This window comes from Neodiprion pinetum, chromosome 4 (assembly GCF_021155775.2).
Source record: "Neodiprion pinetum isolate iyNeoPine1 chromosome 4, iyNeoPine1.2, whole genome shotgun sequence".
Taxonomy (NCBI): Eukaryota; Metazoa; Arthropoda; class Insecta; order Hymenoptera; family Diprionidae; genus Neodiprion; species Neodiprion pinetum.
The window spans coordinates 7,535,099-7,558,951 of NC_060235.2; the positions used below are offsets into that span (position 1 = coordinate 7,535,099).

Here is a 23,853-nt window from a genome sequence, read left to right on the forward strand (position 1 = left end):
TTTTGAGCGAAAAACGTTTAGTCTCCGATTCGATTTGTATGACCCTTACCTCACTAATTGGACCCTCAGGAACTCAGAAAACACAGCGAAATAAGCGTGGGATCAACAGGAGAGAAATTACGAAGGAAAAAGCACCTGCTGAAAAATGTCGAAAACACAGGTTCTCGTTTTTTGGCTGTAACTTTTGATCCGTTGATCACAGCGTATTGGGACTGCGCCCAGTCGATTTCTCTCGCATTATCACGTCGGAATAGTGCACGTAAGAATTCATTCCAGCACTTTTCGAAATCGCGAAAATTTTCGCCAAAAATGCAAAGAGGTAAGCCTTGCTGTTTTTTTGAGCGAAAAACTTTTGGTCTCCGATTCGATTTGAATGACTTTTTTCTGACTAATTAAACCCTCAGGAACTCGGAAAACACAGCGAAATGAGCGTGGGATTAACAGGAGAGAAATTACGAAGAAAAAAGCACCTGCTGAAAAATGTCGAAAACACAGGTTCTCGTTTTTTGGCTGTAACTTTTGATCCGTTGATCACAGCGTATTGGGACTGCGCCCAGTCGATTTCTCTCGCTAAATCACGTCGGAATAGTGCATGTAAGAATTCATCCCAGCACTTTTCGAAATCGCGACAATTTTCGCCAAAATGTAAAGGGGTAAGCCTTGCTGTTTTTTTGAGCGAAAAACTTTTCGTCTCCGATTCGATTTGAATGACTTTTTTCTGACTAATTGAACCCTCAGGAACTCAGAAAACACAGCGAAATGAGCGTGGGATCAACAGGAGAGAAATTACGAAGGAAAAAGCACCTGCTAAAGAATGTCGAAAACACAGGTTCTCGTTTTTTGGCTGTAACTTTTGATGCGTTGATCACAGCGTATTGGGAATGCGCCCAATCGATTTCTTTCTCAAAATTACGTCGCAATAGACCATGAAAGAATTTATTTCAGCACTCTTTCAATTTTTCAAATTTCTTGCAAAAAATACAAAGGGGTTAGCCATACTTTTTTCTTTATTCTTGCAGCTGAAAATTTTTGGTTCCAGATACGATTCATATGACCAATGGAGAAGGAGGACCAATTCGGAGTAGGAATAGGAGAGTTAGGAGTTGAAGTGGGAGTAGGAGTCGAAGTAGGAATAGGTGTAGGAGTAGGAGTAGGAGTCAGAGTAGAAGTGCTGGAGATGGGGCGAGAGACGGAGAGGGTATGGTAGGATAGGGTATTTTCACTCTTACTTCTACTTCTTCTTTCACTGCTACTTCTACTTCAACTCCTAACACTCCTACTCATACTCCTACTTGGTCCTTCTTGTCCGCCTTCTCCCACTTCTCCAGCCACGTACTATGACCGCCAATCATGTCCGACCACCTCCGACCACCTCCAACCAGCGCCAACCACCCCCTGCGACCACCCTTCACCACCTCGGGTTATACCTGGAATAGTCGTAAATATTTCCAGTGTAAGAACACATCAAAAATATTGTGTGAGGATCAATATAATTAATTAATGAATTAACAATGTAATAAATTTCACTAGCGCATTTATAGCTAATGAATTTGTGTTTGCGTAAAAAATGAATTGAAATAATTTATTGTCAACATGACAAGTTTGAAAAATTTTAAATAAAATATAATGACAATTGTCAATAAATATCATTACAATGTTAAACTCACCGAGCAAAAATCTCCGTCCTCCTCGTCCACCTTGTTCTCCTTGTATTACTTGTCCTTCTTCTCGTCCACCTCCGACCACCTCCAACCACCGCCAACCACCTCCAAGGACCACCTCTAACTACATCGGGTTATACCTTGAATATTAATAAATATTTTCAGTAAGAGGTAGAACACTTCAAGGATATTGTGTAAGGATCAATATAATTTTTTTATCGACACATTTGACCAAGATGATTATGAGAAAATTGCAACAAATTATACAAATTACATTAGCGCGTTGATAACTACTGAATTTGGGCTTGCGCGAAAAATGAATTGAAATAATTTATTGTAAACATGATGAGATCAAAAAATTTTAGATAAAATATAATCACAATTGCCATTGAATATCATAAAAATATTATACTCACCGTGCACAAATCCTCGTCCTCCCCGTTCGCCTTGTTCTCCTCGTCCTCCATCTCCTCGTTCTCTCCCTGAACTCGACTTGTGAACCTGGAGCGCAGAAACTACGGAGCGTTTGTCCTAGAAGTCAAGTTTCACCAGGTAGTGGATCTTGTGCGCAGAAACTACAGAGTGCTTGATCTTGCAGTCGAGTTCCACCAGGTAGCGGTACTGGAGGGCAGGAACCACGGACGTCCACGGAGCGCTTATCCTGGAAGTCGAGTTTCACCGTGTAGAATACCTGGAGAGTAGTATAGCAAGGAGAGTTCTGCGTAGAAACACCTTCTCTACCGACCGAGCCGACCAGTCCGCCTATACATTCTCCCCAGACTCAAACCCTTTTCCGCTCCGCGCAGCCCAGACGCAAACCCTTGAAAATTACTCCCACTCTCACAAGATTAAATGTGCTCTGCCGACCGTTCGTCGGTAAGAAAATCTCCCAAATGACCATGATCGTCGGTAAAAAATCCTCCAAATGACCATGATTGTCGGTGAAAACGCCAAAAAATCCTCCAACATGAGTTCGTGAGCCCTGTGAAGAAGCCGCCTGTGTGTGTGTGTGTGTGTGTGTGTGTGTTCCGAGGTGGTTGGCGGTGGTTGGAGGTGGTCGGAGGTCGACGAGGAGGAGGACGAGGAAGACTAGGAGAAGAAGGTGGCTGAGGATTTGTGCTCGGTGAGTAAAACACTTTTATAATATTTGATGGCAATTGTAATTATATTTCATCTAAAATATTTCAAACTTGTCATGTTCACATTAAATTATTTAAATTCATGTTTCGCGCAAGCACAAATTCGGTAGATATAAATGCGCTAATAAAATTTATTATATTATCAATTAATTAATTGATTATATTAATCCTTACACAATATTTTTAATGGGTTCCTATACTGAGAATATTTATTACTATTCCAGGTATAACCCGAGGTGGTTGGAGGTGGTCGAGCTGGACGAGGTGGCGGACGAGGATTCGTGCTCGGTGAGTTCAACATTTTTACAATATTTGACGAAGTAGAATCAGCATCAGGAGTAGGATCAGGGGAAGATGTAGAAATAGGAGTAGAAGTAGGAGTAGTGGTAGGAATAGGACTCGGAGTAGGAATATGAGTAGAAGTAGGAATAGTAGGAGTTAGAGTGGGATTAGGAGTAGGAGTAGGAGTAGGAGCAGAAGTAGGTAGGGCGGGGCGGGACGTGAGAGGGGCGGGGAGGGGCGGGAAGGGGATATTGTCATATCAAGTTATCAGTAATAAGCAATTGCGGGTAAAATATTAGCTTACTTTTGTAAGTATTTATGAATATAGCCTCTATGAATATTCATTGTTGGTATGTAAGTTCTGGCAACGTACCTACTTTCTGTAAGAGATGTTGAAGATTTTCAACATAATTATGTTTCAGTTCTGTGCCCCACCTAGTGATCCACTAGTACATATCCTCCGACGTGACATCGCTGTGCTACGTATAAAGAAGAAAAGATTTATTAAGATGCAGATTGCTCCTCTCTTCTTGCCATTGTGCTTTCAGCCATTGTTGTGGTGTGTGTTTAAAATTAAGGACAGTATATAATATAGAATAACAGGTACAGCCACGAATATAGCACTACAATAAATCTTATAGAAATAAGCTCTCATTGAGATTTCTCTGTATTTATAACTCGACGCGAGAAGGCAAAAATCAATGTAATGCCATCTGTAAGGTAATTGGACTCGTATTTGCACTACGAGAACTCGTTGGGCATTTTGCGGTGAAGTTTGAAAAATTGTTGTACAAGAAATTAAATAACTATAAAAATGGATAAAAAATATTATCTCTAATTGTGAATGTAGCTAATACAGCTTTAACCGTATATTGATTATGTTGATGATCTGTTGTGACAAGATCGGAATTAGATAAGCTCTCTAAATACTCTTTTCTAGACTATTGATTTATATCATGTATATGTAAATGTATATGTCTTTAGTTTATACAATCACTGCACTAGGATTACCCTTGCCACGTTTTATGGTGCGTTTGTGTAATTTGTATATTATTAACCTTACGTTTTACTCTATTTGCGACAAGTTGTGAGTGTTTCTAATTTCTTGGCAATTATTTATGTACATGTATGTGTATATATGTATATGCATGCGTATATACATATACATATACAGAGAGGTATACACAGAGGTTTTAGTATATTCACATACGGATTTCTGTGTATAGGTATACTTGAACTAAAATATCCTTATCTCTAATACGGAGTTCTTCGTAATTCGCATTTGTTCTTGTAACCCAATGTCCTACATACGATGGCAAAAATCTAGATCCAACTTAACTGAGTTTCAAAGCCCTGTTGACATAAAAGCAGCTATTTGATAGAAATTATAGTTTATAGTTTACACAGCCCATTGCATGATATTTCATCATCAATACATATGTTTCAATGTATTTAGAAATAATTTATCAAATGTACAGAGGTCATGTGCAAATAATAAATGAATTCGACCGCAGTTTGATGTATTCATTGGAGCTTTAACAATAAATTTAAGCTTTGTTACTTCTCTTATTTTATAATGGATAATCAAAAACATTTCCGACTATTCGTGCTGTGGAAGCATGGGGATTAAACCAAATGTAGCAAAAGATTAGAAACAGTGTATGTAGAGTACGGAAATTTTTCTAATAATGCAAACACGTGCCGCTAGCTTAGTTTTGACATATCTAGAATACCACGCCTTGCGAATTAGCTTTCCAGACGGAGATGAATGATGAATTTTAAGGACTGCATTATCGTTGTTGAATACTCTATGCCTCATGGGAAAGGAAAATCTGTAACGATAAAATTGATGCACCGGATCATCGTCGACTTTAACTTATGAAATGTCCTACCATTTTCGAACACCTCCTACCTCCCCCTGCCACCACCGACCATCAATGGCCACTTTCGACCACCCCCTATCACCTTCCGCCAGCGCCGACCTCCAACCATCCTATTTACCTATATTACTGGATTAGCTATGATATGAAAAGAGAAGAATTATTCATTTCGAAATGGGATTCTATTCGACGCGCACTCGATGTATTCCATAACATTAGTATTCATAATTATTCCAACAACTTTTCATTTGCTCTTTCGATCTTGAATTTTCATAGGCATAGAATCGAAACGCTGTTTTAGCTGGTCGCAAGTGAAGTATCTGCGTTGGGTGGAGGAGCAGAATTTATTTTTCGAAAAGTATTCGGATGGAAAAAAATTCAGAGTAACTGTAATACACCACGGATGCGCTAATTTTGAACGAGATGAAATGGATGCTTCGTATATGAGACAGTATTTAACGCTGCGTAGTGATTTAAAGACCTAAAAAGGTGATAGGGAAAGAAAGAACGAAGCTTCTTAACACTTCGAGTGTATTTTAACACACATTTGAAAGATACGAGCGAAATTTTTCATCATCCAACTGTCGCAGAACGGCAGCGTTATCAGCTGACCCCTTAACTGAAGGATATATCTTCAGTCAACGGCTGACCATCGAAGGGCCTGGCCGCTTGAGTCTGGAATCGGCAGGAGAGATAAAGTGTGTATTTCTTGTATGAAATGTGAAAACTAAACTCATTATACATCATATCATATCATCATACATCATACATCATACATCGTACATCGTACATCATACATCATACATCATCATACCTAGTATTACAGTTCGAAACCAAAGTTTGAATTTTCGGATGTTCGGAAAGTGACGTCACCAATCTAGAATCGGCTAGCCGAGTTCCTCAGTCTGGTAACAACCGCGCAGTAGAGCGGACGGTTGAGAGTCGCGCTCCGCAAATTTCGAGTACCGGGTTCTCAACCTCTCGGATCCCGCGCTTCGGGTCCGCTACGTATTTCGAGTACCGGGTTCTCAACCTCCCGGATCCCACGCTTCGAGTCCGCTACGCGGTGAAACTCGACTTCCAGGATAAGCGCTCCGTGGTTCCTGTTTACAATAAATTATTTCAATTCGTTTTTCGCGCAAGCCGAAATTCAGTAGCTGTCAGTCCGCTAATAAAATTTCTCGACTTCCAGGATAAGCGCTCCGTGGTTCCTGGTTCATGTTTACAATAAATTATTTCAATTCGTTTTTCGCGCAAGCCCAAATTCAGTAGCTGTCGGTGCGCTAATAAAATTTCTATAACTTTACAATCTTCTCATAATCTTTTTGGTCAAATATGTCGATAAGAAAATTATATTAAACCTTACACGGTATTTTTGATTTGTTCTCATCCTGAAAATATTTATTAGCATTCAAGGTATAACTCGAGGTGGTTGGCGGTGGTCGTTGGGGGCGGTTAGGGGTGGTTGCGGGTAATCGCGGTGATTCAGGAGGAGAGGGACGAGGATTTCTGCTCGGTGATTTTAACAATTTTATAATATTCGATGGCGATTGCAATTATATTTCATCTAATCTTTTTCAAACTTGTCATCTTTACAATAAATTATTTCAATTCGTTTTTCGCGCAAGCCCAAAGTCAGTAGCTGTCAGTGCGCTAATAAAATTTCTATAACTTTACAATCTTCTCATAATCTTTTTGGTCAAATATGTCGATAAAAAAATTATATTAAACCTTACACGGTATTTTTGATTTGTTCTCATCCTGAAAATATTTATTAGCATTCGAGGTATAACTCGAGGTGGTTGGCGGTGGTCGTTGGGGGTGGTTAGGGGTGGTTGCGGGTGATCGCGGTGATTCAGGAGGAGCGGGACGAGGATTTGTGCTCGGTGAGTAAAACACTATTATAATATTTGATGGCATTTGGATTATATTTTATATAACATATTTCAAACTAGTCATGTTTACATAAAATTATTTCAATTCATTTTTCGTGCAAGCACATATTCAGTAGCTATGGATAATATTATACAATTTATTATATTATTAATTATTAATTCATATTCTTATAATATTTGATGGCAATTGTAATTATATTTCATCTGAAACATTACAAACTTGTCACGTTTACAATAAATTGTTTCAATTCATTTTTCGTGCAAGCACATATTCAGTAGCTATGGATAATCTTATACAATTTATTATATTATTAATTAATTAATTCATATTCTTATAATATTTAATGGCAATTGTAATTATATTTCATCTAAAATATTACAAACTTGTCACGTTTACAATAAATTATTTTAATTCATTTTTCGTGCAAGCACATATCCAGTAGCTATGAATAATCTTGTACAATTTCTTATATTATTAATTGATTAATTATTATTCTTATAATATCTGGTGGCAATTGTAATTATATTTCATCTGAAATATTACAAACTTGTCACGTTTACAATAAATTGTTTCAATTCATTTTTCGTGCAAGCACATTTCCAGTAGCTATGAATAATCTTGTACAATTTCTTATATTATTAATTAATTAATTAATATTCTTATAATATCTGGTGGCAATTGTAATTATATTTCATCTGAAATATTACAAACTTGTCACGTTTACAATAAATTGTTTCAATTCATTTTTCGTGCAAGCACATTTCCAGTAGCTATGAATAATCTTGTACAATTTCTTATATTATTAATTGATTAATTATTATTCTTATAATATCTGGTGGCAATTGTAATTATATTTCATCTGAAATATTACAAACTTGTCACGTTTACAATAAATTATTTTAATTCATTTTTCGTGCAAGCACATATTCAGTAGCTATGGATAATCTTATACAATTTATTATATTATTAATTAATTAATTCATATTCTTATAATATTTAATGGCAATTGTAATTATATTTCATCTAAAATATTACAAACTTGTCACGTTTACAATAAATTATTTTAATTCATTTTTCGTGCAAGCACATATCCAGTAGCTATGAATAATCTTGTACAATTTCTTATATTATTAATTGATTAATTATTATTCTTATAATATCTGGTGGCAATTGTAATTATATTTCATCTGAAATATTACAAACTTGTCACGTTTACAATAAATTGTTTCAATTCATTTTTCGTGCAAGCACATTTCCAGTAGCTATGAATAATCTTGTACAATTTCTTATATTATTAATTAATTAATTAATATTCTTATAATATCTGGTGGCAATTGTAATTATATTTCATCTGAAATATTACAAACTTGTCACGTTTACAATAAATTGTTTCAATTCATTTTTCGTGCAAGCACATTTCCAGTAGCTATGAATAATCTTGTACAATTTCTTATATTATTAATTGATTAATTATTATTCTTATAATATCTGGTGGCAATTGTAATTATATTTCATCTGAAATATTACAAACTTGTCACGTTTACAATAAATTGTTTCAATTCATTTTTCGTGCAAGCACATATCCAGTAGCTATGAATAATCTTATACAATTTCTCATATTATTAATTACTTAATTAATTACATTAATCCTCACACAATATTTTTGATGTGTTCCTATACTAAAAATATTCATTACTATTCCAGGAGTAACCCGAGGTGGCTGGCGGTGGTTGGAGGTGGTCGGAGGTGGTCGGAGGTGGACGAGGAGGCGGACCAGCTGGACGAGGAGCAGGACGAGGTGGACGAGGAGGAGGCGGGGTGGGTCGCCGGAGAGGAGGGGCGGGGAGGGGGCGCGGGAGGGGGAAGGGCCGGGGGAGGAAAGGGTCGGGGTTGGGAAGGGGAAGAGGCGGGAAGGGAAGGGGAAGAGGCGGGAAGGGAAGGGATGGGGAGGGGGAGGGGGGGAGGGAGGGCGGGGGGAGGAAGGGAGGGAGGGCGGGTGGGCGGGGGGGAGGGAGGGAGGAAGGGCGGGCGGGAGGGAGGGAGGGCGGGGGGGAGGGAGGGAGGGCGGGAGGGAGGGAGTGGAGGACGGATGTCGGTGCGAGCCCGTTAGAGTTAATAGAGCATACCCCCCCCCCCCCCCCGCCCGCCCTCCCTCCCCCCCGCCCTCCCTCCCCCCCGCCCACCCGCCCTCCCTCCCCCCCGCCCACCCGCCCTCCCTCCCTCCCTCCCCCGCCCTCCCTCCCCCCTCCCCCTCCTTATCCCTTCCCTTCCCGCCTCTTCCCCTTCCCTTCCCGCCTCTTCCCCTTCCCAACCCCGACCCTTTCCTCCCCCGGCCCTTCCCCCTCCCGCGCCCCCTCCCCGCCCCTCCTCTCCGGCGACCCACCCCGCCTCCTCCTCGTCCACCTCGTCCTGCTCCTCGTCCAGCTGGTCCGCCTCCTCGTCCACCTCCGACCACCTCCGACCACCTCCGACCACCTCCAACCACCGCCAGCCACCTCGGGTTACTCCTGGAATAGTAATGAATATTTTTAGTATAGGAACACATCAAAAATATTGTGTGAGGATTAATGTAATTAATTAAGTAATTAATAATATGAGAAATCGTACAAGATTATTCATAGCTACTGGATATGTGCTTGCACGAAAAATGAAGTAAAATAATTTATTGTAAACGTGACAAGTTTGTCATATTTCAGATGAAATATAATTACAATTGCCACCAGATATTATAAGAATATTAATTAATTAATTAATAATATAAGAAATTGTACAAGATTATTCATAGCTACTGGATATGTGCTTGCACGAAAAATGAATTGAAACAATTTATTGTAAACGTGACAAGTTTGTAATATTTCAGATGAAATATAATTACAATTGCCACCAGATATTATAAGAATATTAATTAATTAATTAATAATATAAGAAATTGTACAAGATTATTCATAGCTACTGGAAATGTGCTTGCACGAAAAATGAATTGAAACAATTTATTGTAAACGTGACAAGTTTGTAATAACTCAGATGAAATATAATTACAATTGCCACCAGATATTATAAGAATATTAATTAATTAATTAATAATATAAGAAATTGTACAAGATTATTCATAGCTACTGGATATGTGCTTGCACGAAAAATGAATTAAAATAATTTATTGTGAACGTGACAAGTTTGTAATATTTCAGATGAAATATAATTACAATTGCCATTAAATATTATAAGAATATGAATTAATTAATTGATAATATAATAAATTGTATAAGATTATCCATAGCTACTGAATATGTGCTTGCACGAAAAATGAATCGAAACAATTTATTGTAAACGTGACAAGTTTGTAATGTTTCAGATGAAATATAATTACAATTGCCATTAAATATTATAAGAATATGAATTAATTAATTAATAATATAATAAATTGTATAATATTATCCATAGCTACTGAATATGTGCTTGCACGAAAAATAAATTGAAATAATTTTATGTAAACATGACTAGTTTGAAATATGTTATATAAAATATAATCCAAATGCCATCAAATATTATAATAGTGTTTTACTCACCGAGCACAAATCCTCGTCCCGCTCCTCCTGAATCACCGCGATCACCCGCAACCACCCCTAACCACCCCCAACGACCACCGCCAACCACCTCGAGTTATACCTCGAATGCTAATAAATATTTTCAGGATGAGAACAAATCAAAAATACCGTGTAAGGTTTAATATAATTTTTTTATCGACATATTTGACCAAAAAGATTATGAGAAGATTGTAAAGTTATAGAAATTTTATTAGCGCACTGACAGCTACTGACTTTGGGCTTGCGCGAAAAACGAATTGAAATAATTTATTGTAAAGATGACAAGTTTGAAAAAGATTAGATGAAATATAATTGCAATCGCCATCGAATATTATAAAATTGTTAAAATCACCGAGCAGAAATCCTCGTCCCTCTCCTCCTGAATCACCGCGATTACCCGCAACCACCCCTAACCGCCCCCAACGACCACCGCCAACCACCTCGAGTTATACCTTGAATGCTAATAAATATTTTCAGGATGAGAACAAATCAAAAATACCGTGTAAGGTTTAATATAATTTTCTTATCGACATATTTGACCAAAAAGATTATGAGAAGATTGTAAAGTTATAGAAATTTTATTAGCGCACCGACAGCTACTGAATTTGGGCTTGCGCGAAAAACGAATTGAAATAATTTATTGTAAACATGAACCAGGAACCACGGAGCGCTTATCCTGGAAGTCGAGAAATTTTATTAGCGGACTGACAGCTACTGAATTTCGGCTTGCGCGAAAAACGAATTGAAATAATTTATTGTAAACAGGAACCACGGAGCGCTTATCCTGGAAGTCGAGTTTCACCGCGTAGCGGACTCGAAGCGTGGGATCCGGGAGGTTGAGAACCCGGTACTCGAAATACGTAGCGGACCCGAAGCGCGGGATCCGAGAGGTTGAGAACCCGGTACTCGAAATTTGCGGAGCGCGACTCTCAACCGTCCGCTCTACTGCGCGGTTGTTACCAGACTGAGGAACTCGGCTAGCCGATTCTAGATTGGTGACGTCACTTTCCGAACATCCGAAAATTCAAACTTTGGTTTCGAACTGTAATACTAGGTATGATGATGTATGATGTATGATGTACGATGTACGATGTATGATGTATGATGTATGATGATATGATATGATGTATAATGAGTTTAGTTTTCACATTTCATACAAGAAATACACACTTTATCTCTCCTGCCGATTCCAGACTCAAGCGGCCAGGCCCTTCGATGGTCAGCCGTTGACTGAAGATATATCCTTCAGTTAAGGGGTCAGCTGATAACGCTGCCGTTCTGCGACAGTTGGATGATGAAAAATTTCGCTCGTATCTTTCAAATGTGTGTTAAAATACACTCGAAGTGTTAAGAAGCTTCGTTCTTTCTTTCCCTATCACCTTTTTAGGTCTTTAAATCACTACGCAGCGTTAAATACTGTCTCATATACGAAGCATCCATTTCATCTCGTTCAAAATTAGCGCATCCGTGGTGTATTACAGTTACTCTGAATTTTTTTCCATCCGAATACTTTTCGAAAAATAAATTCTGCTCCTCCACCCAACGCAGATACTTCACTTGCGACCAGCTAAAACAGCGTTTCGATTCTATGCCTATGAAAATTCAAGATCGAAAGAGCAAATGAAAAGTTGTTGGAATAATTATGAATACTAATGTTATGGAATACATCGAGTGCGCGTCGAATAGAATCCCATTTCGAAATGAATAATTCTTCTCTTTTCATATCATAGCTAATCCAGTAATATAGGTAAATAGGATGGTTGGAGGTGGTCGGCGCTGGCGGAAGGTGATAGGGGGTGGTCGAAAGTGGCCATTGATGGTCGGTGGTGGCAGGGGGAGGTAGGAGGTGTTCGAAAATGGTAGGACATTTCATAAGTTAAAGTCGACGATGATCCGGTGCATCAATTTTATCGTTACAGATTTTCCTTTCCCATGAGGCATAGAGTATTCAACAACGATAATGCAGTCCTTAAAATTCATCATTCATCTCCGTCTGGAAAGCTAATTCGCAAGGCGTGGTATTCTAGATATGTCAAAACTAAGCTAGCGGCACGTGTTTGCATTATTAGAAAAATTTCCGTACTCTACATACACTGTTTCTAATCTTTTGCTACATTTGGTTTAATCCCCATGCTTCCACAGCACGAATAGTCGGAAATGTTTTTGATTATCCATTATAAAATAAGAGAAGTAACAAAGCTTAAATTTATTGTTAAAGCTCCAATGAATACATCAAACTGCGGTCGAATTCATTTATTATTTGCACATGACCTCTGTACATTTGATAAATTATTTCTAAACACATTGAAACATATGTATTGATAATGAAATATCATGCAATGGGCTGTGTAAACTATAAACTATAATTTCTATCAAATAGCTGCTTTTATGTCAACAGGGCTTTGAGACTCAGTTAAGTTGGATCTAGATTTTTGCCATCGTATGTAGGACATTGGGTTACAAGAACAAATGCGAATTACGAAGAACTCCGTATTAGAGATAAGGATATTTTAGTTCAAGTATACCTATACACAGAAATCCGTATGTGAATATACTAAAACCTCTGTGTATACCTCTCTGTATATGTATATGTATATACGCATGCATAAGTATACATATACGCTTGTCCTGGAAGTCGAATTTCACCAGGTAGCGTACCTGCTCCGCAGAAACTACGGAGCACTTATCCTGGAAGTCGAGTTTCACCAGGTAGCGGACCTGGAGCATAGAAACTATGGAGGGCTTGTCCTGAAACTCGAGTTGCACCAGGAAGCGGACTCGGAGCGCAGGACCCAGGAGGTAGAGAACCCGGTACTCGAAATCTGCGGAGCGCGATTTTCACACGTCCGCTCTACTGCGCGGTTGTTTCCACACTGAGGAATTCGGCTAGCTGATTTTAGCTCGATGACGTCAAGAGAAAAAAAATTTTGAGTGACGTCACTTTCTGAACATCCCAACATCCAAACTTTTGTTTCGAACTTCAATACCATGTACGAAGTATGATGTATGATGTACGATGATATGATATGATGTAGAATGATTTTAGTTTTCACATTTCAAACAAGAAATACGCACTTCATCTTTCGTGCCGATTCCAGACTCATGCGGCTAGGCCTTTCGATGGTCAGCCGTTGACTAAAGATATATTCTTCAGTTAACGGGGGTGCTAATAACGCTGTCGTTCCGCGACAGTTGAATGATAAAAATTGTTGCTCGTACCTCTCAAATGTGTGTTAAAATACACTCAAAGTTTTAAAAAGCTTCGTTCTATCTCTCCCTATAAAAAAAAAAGTCTTCGACAATCACCTTTTTAGGTTTTTAAATCAGGACACTGCGTTAAATACTGTCTCATATACGGAGCATCTCGATCAAAATTAGCGCATCCGTGATCTATTACAGTTACTCTGAATTTTTTTCTACACGAACACTTTTCGAGAAACAATTCTGCTGATCTACCCTACATAGATATCTCACTTGCGACTAGCTAAAACAGCGTTTCAATTCCATGCCTAGAAAATTCAAGATCGAGAGAGCAAATGATAAGTTGTTGGAGTAATTATGAATATCACTGTTATGGGATACATCGAGCGCGTGTCGAATAGAATAATTCTTTTATTTTAATATTATAGACGTATTATTGTAGATAATCTAGTTTGTCTCGTGGAAAATTATAAAATTTATAGTATGCATCACGTATGAATCGTAAATGGATCATATACCTATATTAATATCGTACATGGACCGCATATACATATGTATTTTTTGGTCTCTGCATGATTATTACATCTGATCTATTGTTATTTATGATCCATGTATACATTCCTCTCTCAGGTACCTATACTTTAATTAAATCACTGTTTTGCTACGAATTTTGGAAGAAATTTATTCTCATTATTAATTTCTTGTATCGCCGGCTTGGGTTTACCATTGGGAAGACTGTGTTACTCGGAAGGTGAATGCAGCCAGCATCATGTCGAAATCGGTAACTCTGATGTTCTGCAATAAGTTCTCAACTCTACCGTTGGACCATCTCAGGGGACGCAAGCGCACAACGATTTTCGTTTTTCACACCAAAGCCCATCAGGGCAACAGTCTATATTCTTCAGTCAACACCCGACGAAAACTGGTCACAAAAATTTAACCAGGGATATCCGTCTTTATATTCTTCAGTCAATGGATCAGCGTGCACAAAATGTGTACGGATGAATTTTCGAAAAGCATAAGCATCAAATTCCAACCGTTCTTTAAAGAATAAACTTTCCAACTCAATAACAAATGCTACCTCAACCTTTCCGAGTCACTACCTCAATTATTTAAGATTCTAACCTCGAAAATTCGTACAAAGTATACCGCCAACAGAAATAGTTTGACAATTGAAACTCGGGATCATGGAGACTTACTCTAGTCTCCATGCTCGGGATGGCCAGCCTGAATGAAGAGCCGACAAGACTCGCGCATGCGCAGTTGATTTTCAACTTTCAAGAGATTTTCTCGGTATACTCACCTGGTTGCGTTGACTTCAGTGGCGTTGACTGAAGATATCGTCCACGGATATTTAATGAGAAATGGCTGCGCGTGGGCCGCGCAGCATTCGAGTTGCGTGCGCATGCGCAAATGGGAGGACAACAGTGCAGTGACGTACCGCGTGTCATTTCAGATGCAGGCTCGACTCTGGTCTGTACGTAATTTTGTAAACAAAATGCAGTAAAATATCAGTGGTATATCTTGATGAACAATTTTTACCGTTGTTAACTGCGATTATCAACATGTGGAAGTGTCACAAATGTGGAAAACCTGTCTACTTCGGTAAATATACACATAAAAAATGCAAACGCGAATATTCACCAGTTTTTTTTATTTTTTTTTTTTATTTCTTACACTCTGTCACTTGAGTAGACAAACTCCAGAGTTTCGTTTCCTCACTCTTTCCACATCTATAAGTCATAGAGTATGAAGAAAAGAAATATAACAAACCTGATTTCACACATTTTTCTGGTAGTTTGTAAATATTCTTCTGATGCACAGCAGGGTCTCATTTACAATTCAAGGTAGTAAGTGGCAGGTCATTGCACTTTGTTTTAGGTTATGTCTGTTCCATATAGTGGTGAGGATTGTTTTTTTCCTTAGTTTTTTCTTCTCTTTTCTTTTCATATTGTATGATCTTCCAGCCGAGCGGAAACAATCTTTGGGTTACGACTGGCATCCAGAATGTTTACGGTGCGAAGAATGTGGCAAACGATTAAATCCTGGACAGCATGCTGAGGTGACAATAAGTTTTTCATGCTGGAATATTTGCAGTTGAACAAAAAAATATCCTCATTACGTTCCCGTTCTTTCTGCATTTCAGCATAAAGGAGTTCCTTACTGTCATGTACCCTGTTACGGGGCTCTCTTTGGGCCCCAGTTATTCGGACACGGCACAAGAGTGGAATCTCATACAAGCTTTGGGAAGAAAGAATCTCGATCAACGTTGCCCAGGTAAAATATACTCTGTTAAGCGATTCTAGATTAGAGTCTCAAATTATAAAATTATTCCATTTTTATTTGAATAAAAAACTTTGTTGAGATAGAGTTAATTAAGAGCAGAAAGCTTTAGAATTCACGAAGAAACTCCAAGTGTTTTGAGATGAAAACTTTTTTCATGTGTTAAAAGGGAATTTGATATGAAACAAGTCAGCAAAGAACATAAGTGTATGATAAAAAATCTTCAGAATGACAGTATTAATCATTTTGAAGTTAGTAACATTATGGTAACAATTTGGCCTGCTTAGGAAAACCATTATTTCGCAAATTTTAAATTGTCTGTAATTCACTGTACTACTGAGCAAGATATGCTGGTGTTTTGAAAATTTAACTCCTTTAAAGTTATTGCAAAATTGCAAAACAGATCATTTTTTTTCTATGTTTTATTCCAATAATAACATTATTAATTTCAATTTCATTGATATTATGAGTTGTGTGTCTGCTCATGGAATATTTGGGTAAAACAATTGAAACAAAGTATTTAGATATTCGCAGATGTATAATTTGAGTAAACTTACCATTAATTCACACTGTGTGATTGACTCGAAGAATTTTTATCTTATGCCAATTGTATGATAAATTTCACATCATAGAATACGTTTTCCTCTAACGGCTTAACGCAAATTGTGAAAGATACAGTTTAGAAAAAACGAAAAAAAAATTCAGTCTGTGAATAAAAATAATTCTATAGTAGTATTCCTCTGAAAGCGACTAGAGATTATAAATGATGTAGATTGTACTTGTTTCTTGAGAAATTAAAGTTTCATGGACTTTTTACTCATACCATTACTTGTCCTTTTTGTTTTGTAGATTGTCATGTGATAAGCTGAGTTCTGTATGTTTTTTTTTTCTGAATGTGGGAAACCGCAATCCACATTAATCAATAAATTGTATTATGATTTTTCCTTGTATCTAAATAGTTCATTTTCACATTTAGGTCTCATTTAGAATCAAAGTTGAAGTTGTTCAATCAGTATTATGAGGGTAAAAGTGGTGGGATCAGAAGTCGTGAGGTTTGTGAAAATTCTTTGAATACACATTTTTTTTTTCCTACCTTCGTAAGTATGCCAAAACAGATGATTGATTCTTTTTCAACTCAGGTAAATGGCAGATTAATACTGGAAGGTGCACTGAGAATTCATTGGGGAGTTCGAGGCGTTATCCACCTTAAAGAAGATGATGATCAGCGCACAGTTGTCACTGCAAGAAATCGAAATTCTTGTAGACAGAGTGTTTCAGAGGTCTGAAAAATGTATAAAAGTAATCCAGAATAACCAAAACTAAATCAAAAATTAACGTTTGAGTTCTTTTTCAGGATGGAGGAGATGACGACCAAGTAGATGCCACGTCGAAGGATAGCTCCCCACCTGAGACTGAAACTGAAAGTGAACCAAACTCAGTTCCAGTATCTCCCGATCACCCGAAAAGTCTTACACTTCCGATGAAACTCGACGTCAAAAATATGGAGTGGGATGAACTAGATGAACTTCTTCAGGTATTAAATATCTCGTAATTATAAGCGTGAATTAGAGATAAATCTTGACCGTAAAAAGAATGCTTTTGACCCATGAAATGTATAATATACGTGATACAAAAATGTGTTTACCGACTAAACGCATGTACTCACTCGATTTTCAGGTGGAGAGGAAGGTAGAGGAGGGCAACAAGCTGTATCAAACTATGCCAGTTGGCTTGCCATCAATTAGCTCTCAGCCCGGTGCAGATTCGTCTGAGGTGAAAGTTCACTCTACCGTTGAAGGACATGTAGAAAATGTTGAATCGAGTAATCTGTCTCAACAAGCTGTGAAACATATCGTCGACAATGACAGCAGTATAACCAGCACACCAACGCATAGTATGGATAGTTCATCTAGTACAGACACGCCAAACTATCAAGGAACACCGAACAGAAATGGGACCCTTCGTCGTGTCGAGTACTTTGATAGTTTAGAGAAGAATATGGGTGCCAGTAACAGAACTTTGAGCAATGATGATAGCTGGATCGAAAAGGGTTTGAATCGTTCGATGTCCGGTCCTGATTGCTTGCAGAGACATCGCACGGACAGTGACACTGATTCAGTGAATTCTCTTCATTTTCGCGACGACGATAACATGACAATGTCGACCGACAGTGGGTTGGAAGTGAGTATCTTTCAAAAGGCTTACTCCTACTTGCGAGCAATTTAATTGATAGGAATATAGATGGAGATAAGATACGATCGACCGGTCAACAGAGCCAATGAATTCTTGAGTATTTTTCAGCTGGACGGAGTTGTTTTGCGGCGTAAGCCGGGATCGACTGCCATAAGACGTCGACCAGGTGGAAGACGTCAGTCACGTAGTCGGTTAAGGAGGCGATGTTCAATCAATGGTCACTTCTACAATCGAGAAACGAGTTTTTTTACGCCACCGCATGGATCACAAATGTCTGTTTGGGTGACAAGTCTGGTTAGCACTCAAGAGGTTATAAATTTGATGCTCGACAAGTACAAAGTGGACGCTAAACCGGGCAATTTTGCACTATTCGTCGTTCGTGACAACGGCGGTAAGGGATAAAAAATACCTGTTCACGAATTATTACACATTTGGCAAACCCATATCGTGAAATACAAAATTTCAGAACAGCGAAGATTGAGGGACGACGAATATCCGCTGGAAACGAGGGTGGTACTGGGACCCCATGAGACCGTTGCTCGGCTCTTTCTTGTCGATCGTTTCTCAACTCCGGAAATCAGTTCCGACGTCGCGCAGTTTTTGAATCTCTCCGCCGCTGAGTGTTCAGGCATTTTACAACGGTATCATTATGAAGAGGACCGCCAAATAGCTCTCCTGAAAGAAAAGTGAGCATATTTGCGTTGCCCCGAAAATCAAACTCTTTTCGTCTAATATTTAAATCAAGGATGAATACCGAGTACAATGTCGTTTTATTTTAAAATTAAGAAATCAGAAATAGTTCATATTGTTCACTTGCTTATCTTTTTCAGATACAAAGAAATGAGACGGAGAATAATGCAACGAATGGACGAGCTAAAAGTTCGACTGTAATGGGATCTGAAACATGATAAGTATTGTAATGATCAAATAACTCAATTGAAGAGAAATTTATATAAATAGTTTGCAGGTTTTTTAATTTCATCAAGGATTATACCTTGGGCATAAGCCATGTTGGTTACCTTGTGCTCATGTTTCGACAATTATTCAATCTTTTTAATACATACCCACTAATATTATTATTAATATTATTGTTACTATTGCCAGTTTCGTCGACTTGTAAATTTCGAAAACGTTCCATGCAATTGGATACTTTATATATCTAAACTATTGAACAGTATTTAGTTCATAGATAATATTGTCTGTTTTAATTTTTTACTCGTATTCTCTATTTGTCCGTTATATGAGATTTGCATCACTATATATCAGTGAACCGATCAATAGCTGATACACTTTACGCTTCCGCTGTTAGGTTGGTGCGTAGATTTTTAAACTAATTTTAATGGATTTTCTCAATTCCACCCCTGTAGCGGACTTCTTTAATAATAATTTTTGTTTATTTGATTTTTTACACGCTACTCATGAAAATGATCGTAGAAAATCAATTGAACATTAGGTAGCTCTATTGAATTAAGAATATGTATATTAAGATAAGAAAATGACAAAAAAAAAAAAAACGAAACAAAAAATGACAGCTGTTATATGAAGTTGCCAAGAGCCGAATGTCGTATTTAATTTTCATTTTAAGATTCGAACAATTCCTGTTAAAATTTGATAACAGTCTTTTAAGGCGCAGACAATTACTCTAAATTTTATATACAGAGTTTGTTTATATGCATGTGGGAAAACATTTACAAAATTCTAGAGAATTCCTTATCTAACCGAATCTTAATAATTTGAATTGGAACCTGATGCGTTTGTTCTAAATTAGCTGTGATCGATTGTGGATAATTATACTTACATTATTCGAAACCCTGTAGACTGTACGTAATCTCAATTATATGAACATTCTGGACATGGTGTGAATGAATGCCTTTCGTCATTTGGTGCTTTTCCTGCCTACATTCTTCGGCTTGCAACCGAGAAATGGTTGAAATTAAACCGTTATTAAGACTTTCTTGCAAATACAGTCTATGAGTTGCCTGACGATTGTTTGACTACAGTCTTAAATCTTGTGCAACGAGACATATTACTCGCGAAGCTGCTTGCTTAAAAACTTTGCTAGAAGACATTCTGATTGCTCGTTATCTATAAATCTTGTAGCATGTAGCGATGACTCATTGTGGCATTTCAAAATGTTGCGACAATGCAGTTTCTTCCCTAGATATTCGTTTTATGTCCTCACGATATGCAGACGTATATTTTGAGCAAAAATTGCGAGAATTTACACAACATATAGTTATACGTATGATACCTAATTTTTATAAGAATTTTTCTGTATAGACCAACTTCTTCTGAAATTTTCTCAAATTGTGATCTAGAGTATGGGTGTGCGTGCATTTGATTGTGATTGTGATTGTGTAGCTTTGATTTAAATTTGAGTAAAAATATTTCCTTGATCTAACTAGCCCAATTTTGTACAATGATATCTATACCAATTCTTTCCTCCTAATTTTCGGCTAACATTAATTATTGGCAAGTAGTATTAAATTTCTTTACATTTCATGACAAAATAGTTAAATAGTGTATATTTAACACGGTACCATGACTTTCTTTTAACGAATTACGTTTCAGTACTATATATAGATAAACGTAATTGGCATTAATAAAAATATCAATAAATTGTAATATAATTATATCACGGACAATATTGTACGTCTATATAAGTTGAAAAGAAGTGTAATAAAGTAATGCATTTGCCACTCATCTATGACGTTTCAATGTGAGACCCAACATTTTTTCAGTTGTTTTTCAACAATCACATTATCGCAACGGTCGCTATACAGTAGAAGAAAAAATCGACGATCTCCTGAACCGGTTTCACATTTTCGTACTACGGCATAGTTTTAAACGATAACGTAAGGATGCTCAAATACCTTTGAATATCTGCAGTCAATACTGTGCCCAGACCGATGGTTTCTTCAGTATTGTGCAAGCCGCCAGCAGTCCATTTTGTTGCACAAATTTACTACACAAAAAGCGAATTTTATCCTTTAAAAATGTACAGTTCGGGTTGAGAGTAATTAGGACGATACGAGAACTTGCGTAGTTGGACAGAATGTATTTATTTATTTATTTATTTATGTATTTATTCATTTATCGTAGGAGATGAGTAGGTAGAGTAAAAGTAGATCAATGCAATGTTATGAGTGAGATAGTAATCACCATATACAATCAGTTGCTAGGAACGAATATACCCACAACACCAAGGAGCAAACTGCGTTTGCTCGCAAACACGACACTGACTCACATGTTTAAAACGTTACGAGATGATAATAGTAAACAATCAATTATCCTTAGATATTACTTAATACGTGGTTTATGCTTAGGTATCCGCAGACTTCATTGTATACTCGAACCATTACATTATTATAGTATTACACGTGTAGTATAAATCTCACGAAAATTCCCTCCTCAGCCTTGCACGGTACATAGAACGCAGTCTAAACTCTTATCACATCACAGTCCTGCACTATAATTTAACGTGCAATATACGCTTCAACTACCAAGGCAGTTATTTCAATGCTGTATAATCTGCATTACTAGACGAATAAATTTACATACGATATATAGATGTAAGAGATAATAACGACACACTTAGTAATTATAATGTATATATATATGTATATATATGTGTGTGTGTGTGTGCGTGCGCGTACGATCACGATTCGATTTACTATCAAAAATTGTATCGGCTACTTATCGATTGAATTAAATGAAAATGATATTACAATTTATACTATCGATTAAAGCGTCGCGGCGTTCGTTTGTCGGGTTTTTTTTTTCTTTTTCTTTTTTTTTTTTTTTTACCTTTTAAATATCTTTTTAAAACGTGTAGAAAAATAGTTTATTATCAAAATTAAACATACGGTATATGATGTATAATATTATTGTATAATTATAATTGAACTTCAATTCAAAATTAAGAAATTAGCCTTGATTTTTTTTTTTTTTTTTGCTGTTATTTCGCTTCTTCGTTTTTCTTGATTTTATTCTGTTTCTTTTTATTTTTTTTTTTTTATACTCTTTAGTTTGTGTAAATTTATCACCAATCGGAGATTAATCATAATTGTATCGTAACAATACCTTTGAGCGTGAGAGAGGAATATTCATGTTATAAGACGTTGCGTTTGGTGAAGCGAAAAAAACTAAAAAAACTAAAAAAAAAAAAAAAAATCAAAAAGAAAAACAATATAATACTCGCTCTTACGTAATTCATAATACAACAAATACACAATCAGATTTCACTAATATATTGACGTTGAATAACTGTATAACTATAACAACAATTGAGGAAATCTCAAATACAGCATTGAATATGTGTACCGTGACAGCATCGCGATGATCGCATGCATTTCCTTGTGCGATACATGCCTTTACATACACGGGTACAATCAATTTTCACGGGGGTAACATATCGTATTTCTAATATACAGTGTTACATTTAACGAGTTTACAGAAAAATCACACGCCTTTTATACGCCTATAAATAACCATATACATAATTGTACACACCATATAATATGTAGGGTGAATTTTGGGCAAGAGATCTTGCCTGCGGTTATCAAATCAACATCTCAATTGTTTTTAATCGGTAATCACTATCGGAAGTTATGTTAATTCGCTGAAGATATTTTTACGCTCTATGAATTTTATAACACAATGCAAGCCAAGGCAATAGAAATATTTGCCGAGTTTCGTCTGTACGAGCATAAAAATTTTGAAAACAAAAATCGTAAGTAATGTCGTTTAAAACCAATAATTACGGCTCCAGACGTTTCGGTTTCTTTCGTCTTATTCAAATTGATGCAACCCACGATACCAACGATTAGACGATCGTAAAAGTCTTTTACCTTCGTTTCGTTGAATCATCTTTCCCAATTAGTCTTCAATTTCCTTCTACAATTTCTATTAACACGCTGCGAATCCAGCTATCACAATAAGCCGAGTTATTAACTGCAGCCTCTGCCTACAATGCAAATTCTTCGGCACATCGCTCGTATAATTTAATATAACAAAGTTGTAAGTATGCATCCTCGCCTGTATCACATTATGCCTAATATAATGAAAAATACACAATTATAAAGAATTCGTCGGTGACGTAATTTTCGTTATTTCTTTTCGAAAATCCATCGTATCAAAGGAAAATCCACAAATTATTCCATGGAGGATGATAATGATAATCAACGTTAATTTCACACATTGTGTGGAAAAATAATCGAAACTCACTGTTTCAATCCGTGGGGGTATTATTGAGTTAATCGTTGTGCCGTATTATCCAAGTATATTATAAATATCGTTATTTATATATACGACTATTTATGGCTCAATGCACAATATTTTAATGCAGCGACGATAATTTGGTAATTTGAGTTATAACAAGATCGTTTATTAACTGTCCAATTTGAATTATACCGCACGTCAGTGCCAATGACCAACTGCTTAAGATACGTACCATCCATACATGTATGTCTATGTACATTCATAATATAGATTGTAGATGTTCGTTCGATTTATACTGTATGTATGTACGTAATACTCGAATTACCAATAATCTCATGTATACAACACTGAATAGCAGCAACTAAATAGCATTGTTCGTTTTAAAATTCGATGTGTGTTTGTTATCAACAATTAACAATTAAATTTGAATTAGAAAAATAACATATTATTATATATATATATATTTATCGTAGACAACAATCGGTTATGTATAATTGTATATTATTGTAAGTAA

At 36.9% G+C, this 23,853-nt stretch overlaps 1 protein-coding gene and 1 long non-coding RNA gene across 3 annotated transcripts; both read left to right on the top strand.

Moving 5' to 3' along the window:
- Window positions 1–2,689: 2,689 nt before the first annotated feature.
- On the top strand, window positions 2,690–4,487 carry LOC124216331 (uncharacterized). The gene is made up of 3 exons (XR_006882580.2): window positions 2,690–2,784; window positions 3,025–3,088; window positions 3,505–4,487. It is a non-coding gene; the product is annotated as an uncharacterized lncRNA (long non-coding RNA).
- Window positions 4,488–15,056: 10,569 nt separating this feature from the next.
- Rassf (Ras association family member) lies at window positions 15,057–20,822 on the top strand. Of its 2 annotated transcripts, none has more exons than XM_046624664.2 (10): window positions 15,057–15,248; window positions 15,611–15,705; window positions 15,790–15,920; window positions 16,903–16,978; window positions 17,066–17,206; window positions 17,281–17,460; window positions 17,604–18,107; window positions 18,228–18,510; window positions 18,586–18,805; window positions 18,950–20,822. In XM_046624664.2, the coding sequence occupies exons 1-10, from the start codon at window positions 15,209–15,211 to the stop codon at window positions 19,008–19,010; spliced, it is 1,731 nt and encodes a 576-aa protein (XP_046480620.1). In that variant the 5' UTR covers window positions 15,057–15,208; the 3' UTR covers window positions 19,011–20,822. The 2 variants fall into 2 exon arrangements, with proteins under 2 accessions (XP_046480620.1, XP_046480621.1); XM_046624665.2 differs by lacking the exon at window positions 15,057–15,248 and adding an exon at window positions 15,341–15,490.
- The last annotated feature ends 3,031 nt before the right edge of the window (window positions 20,823–23,853 follow it).

What these genes read in the sequence shown, in the direction of transcription:
- Rassf (XM_046624664.2), top strand. Translation starts at nt 15,209, where the DNA reads ATGTGGAAGTGTCACAAATGTGGAAAACCTGTCTACTTCG. An exon ending in ATCCTGGACAGCATGCTGAG is followed by an intron (nt 15,706 to 15,789) that starts GTGACAATAAGT and finishes TCTGCATTTCAG; the next exon opens with CATAAAGGAGTTCCTTACTG. An exon ending in TCTCGATCAACGTTGCCCAG is followed by an intron (nt 15,921 to 16,902) that starts GTAAAATATACT and finishes TTTCACATTTAG; the next exon opens with GTCTCATTTAGAATCAAAGT.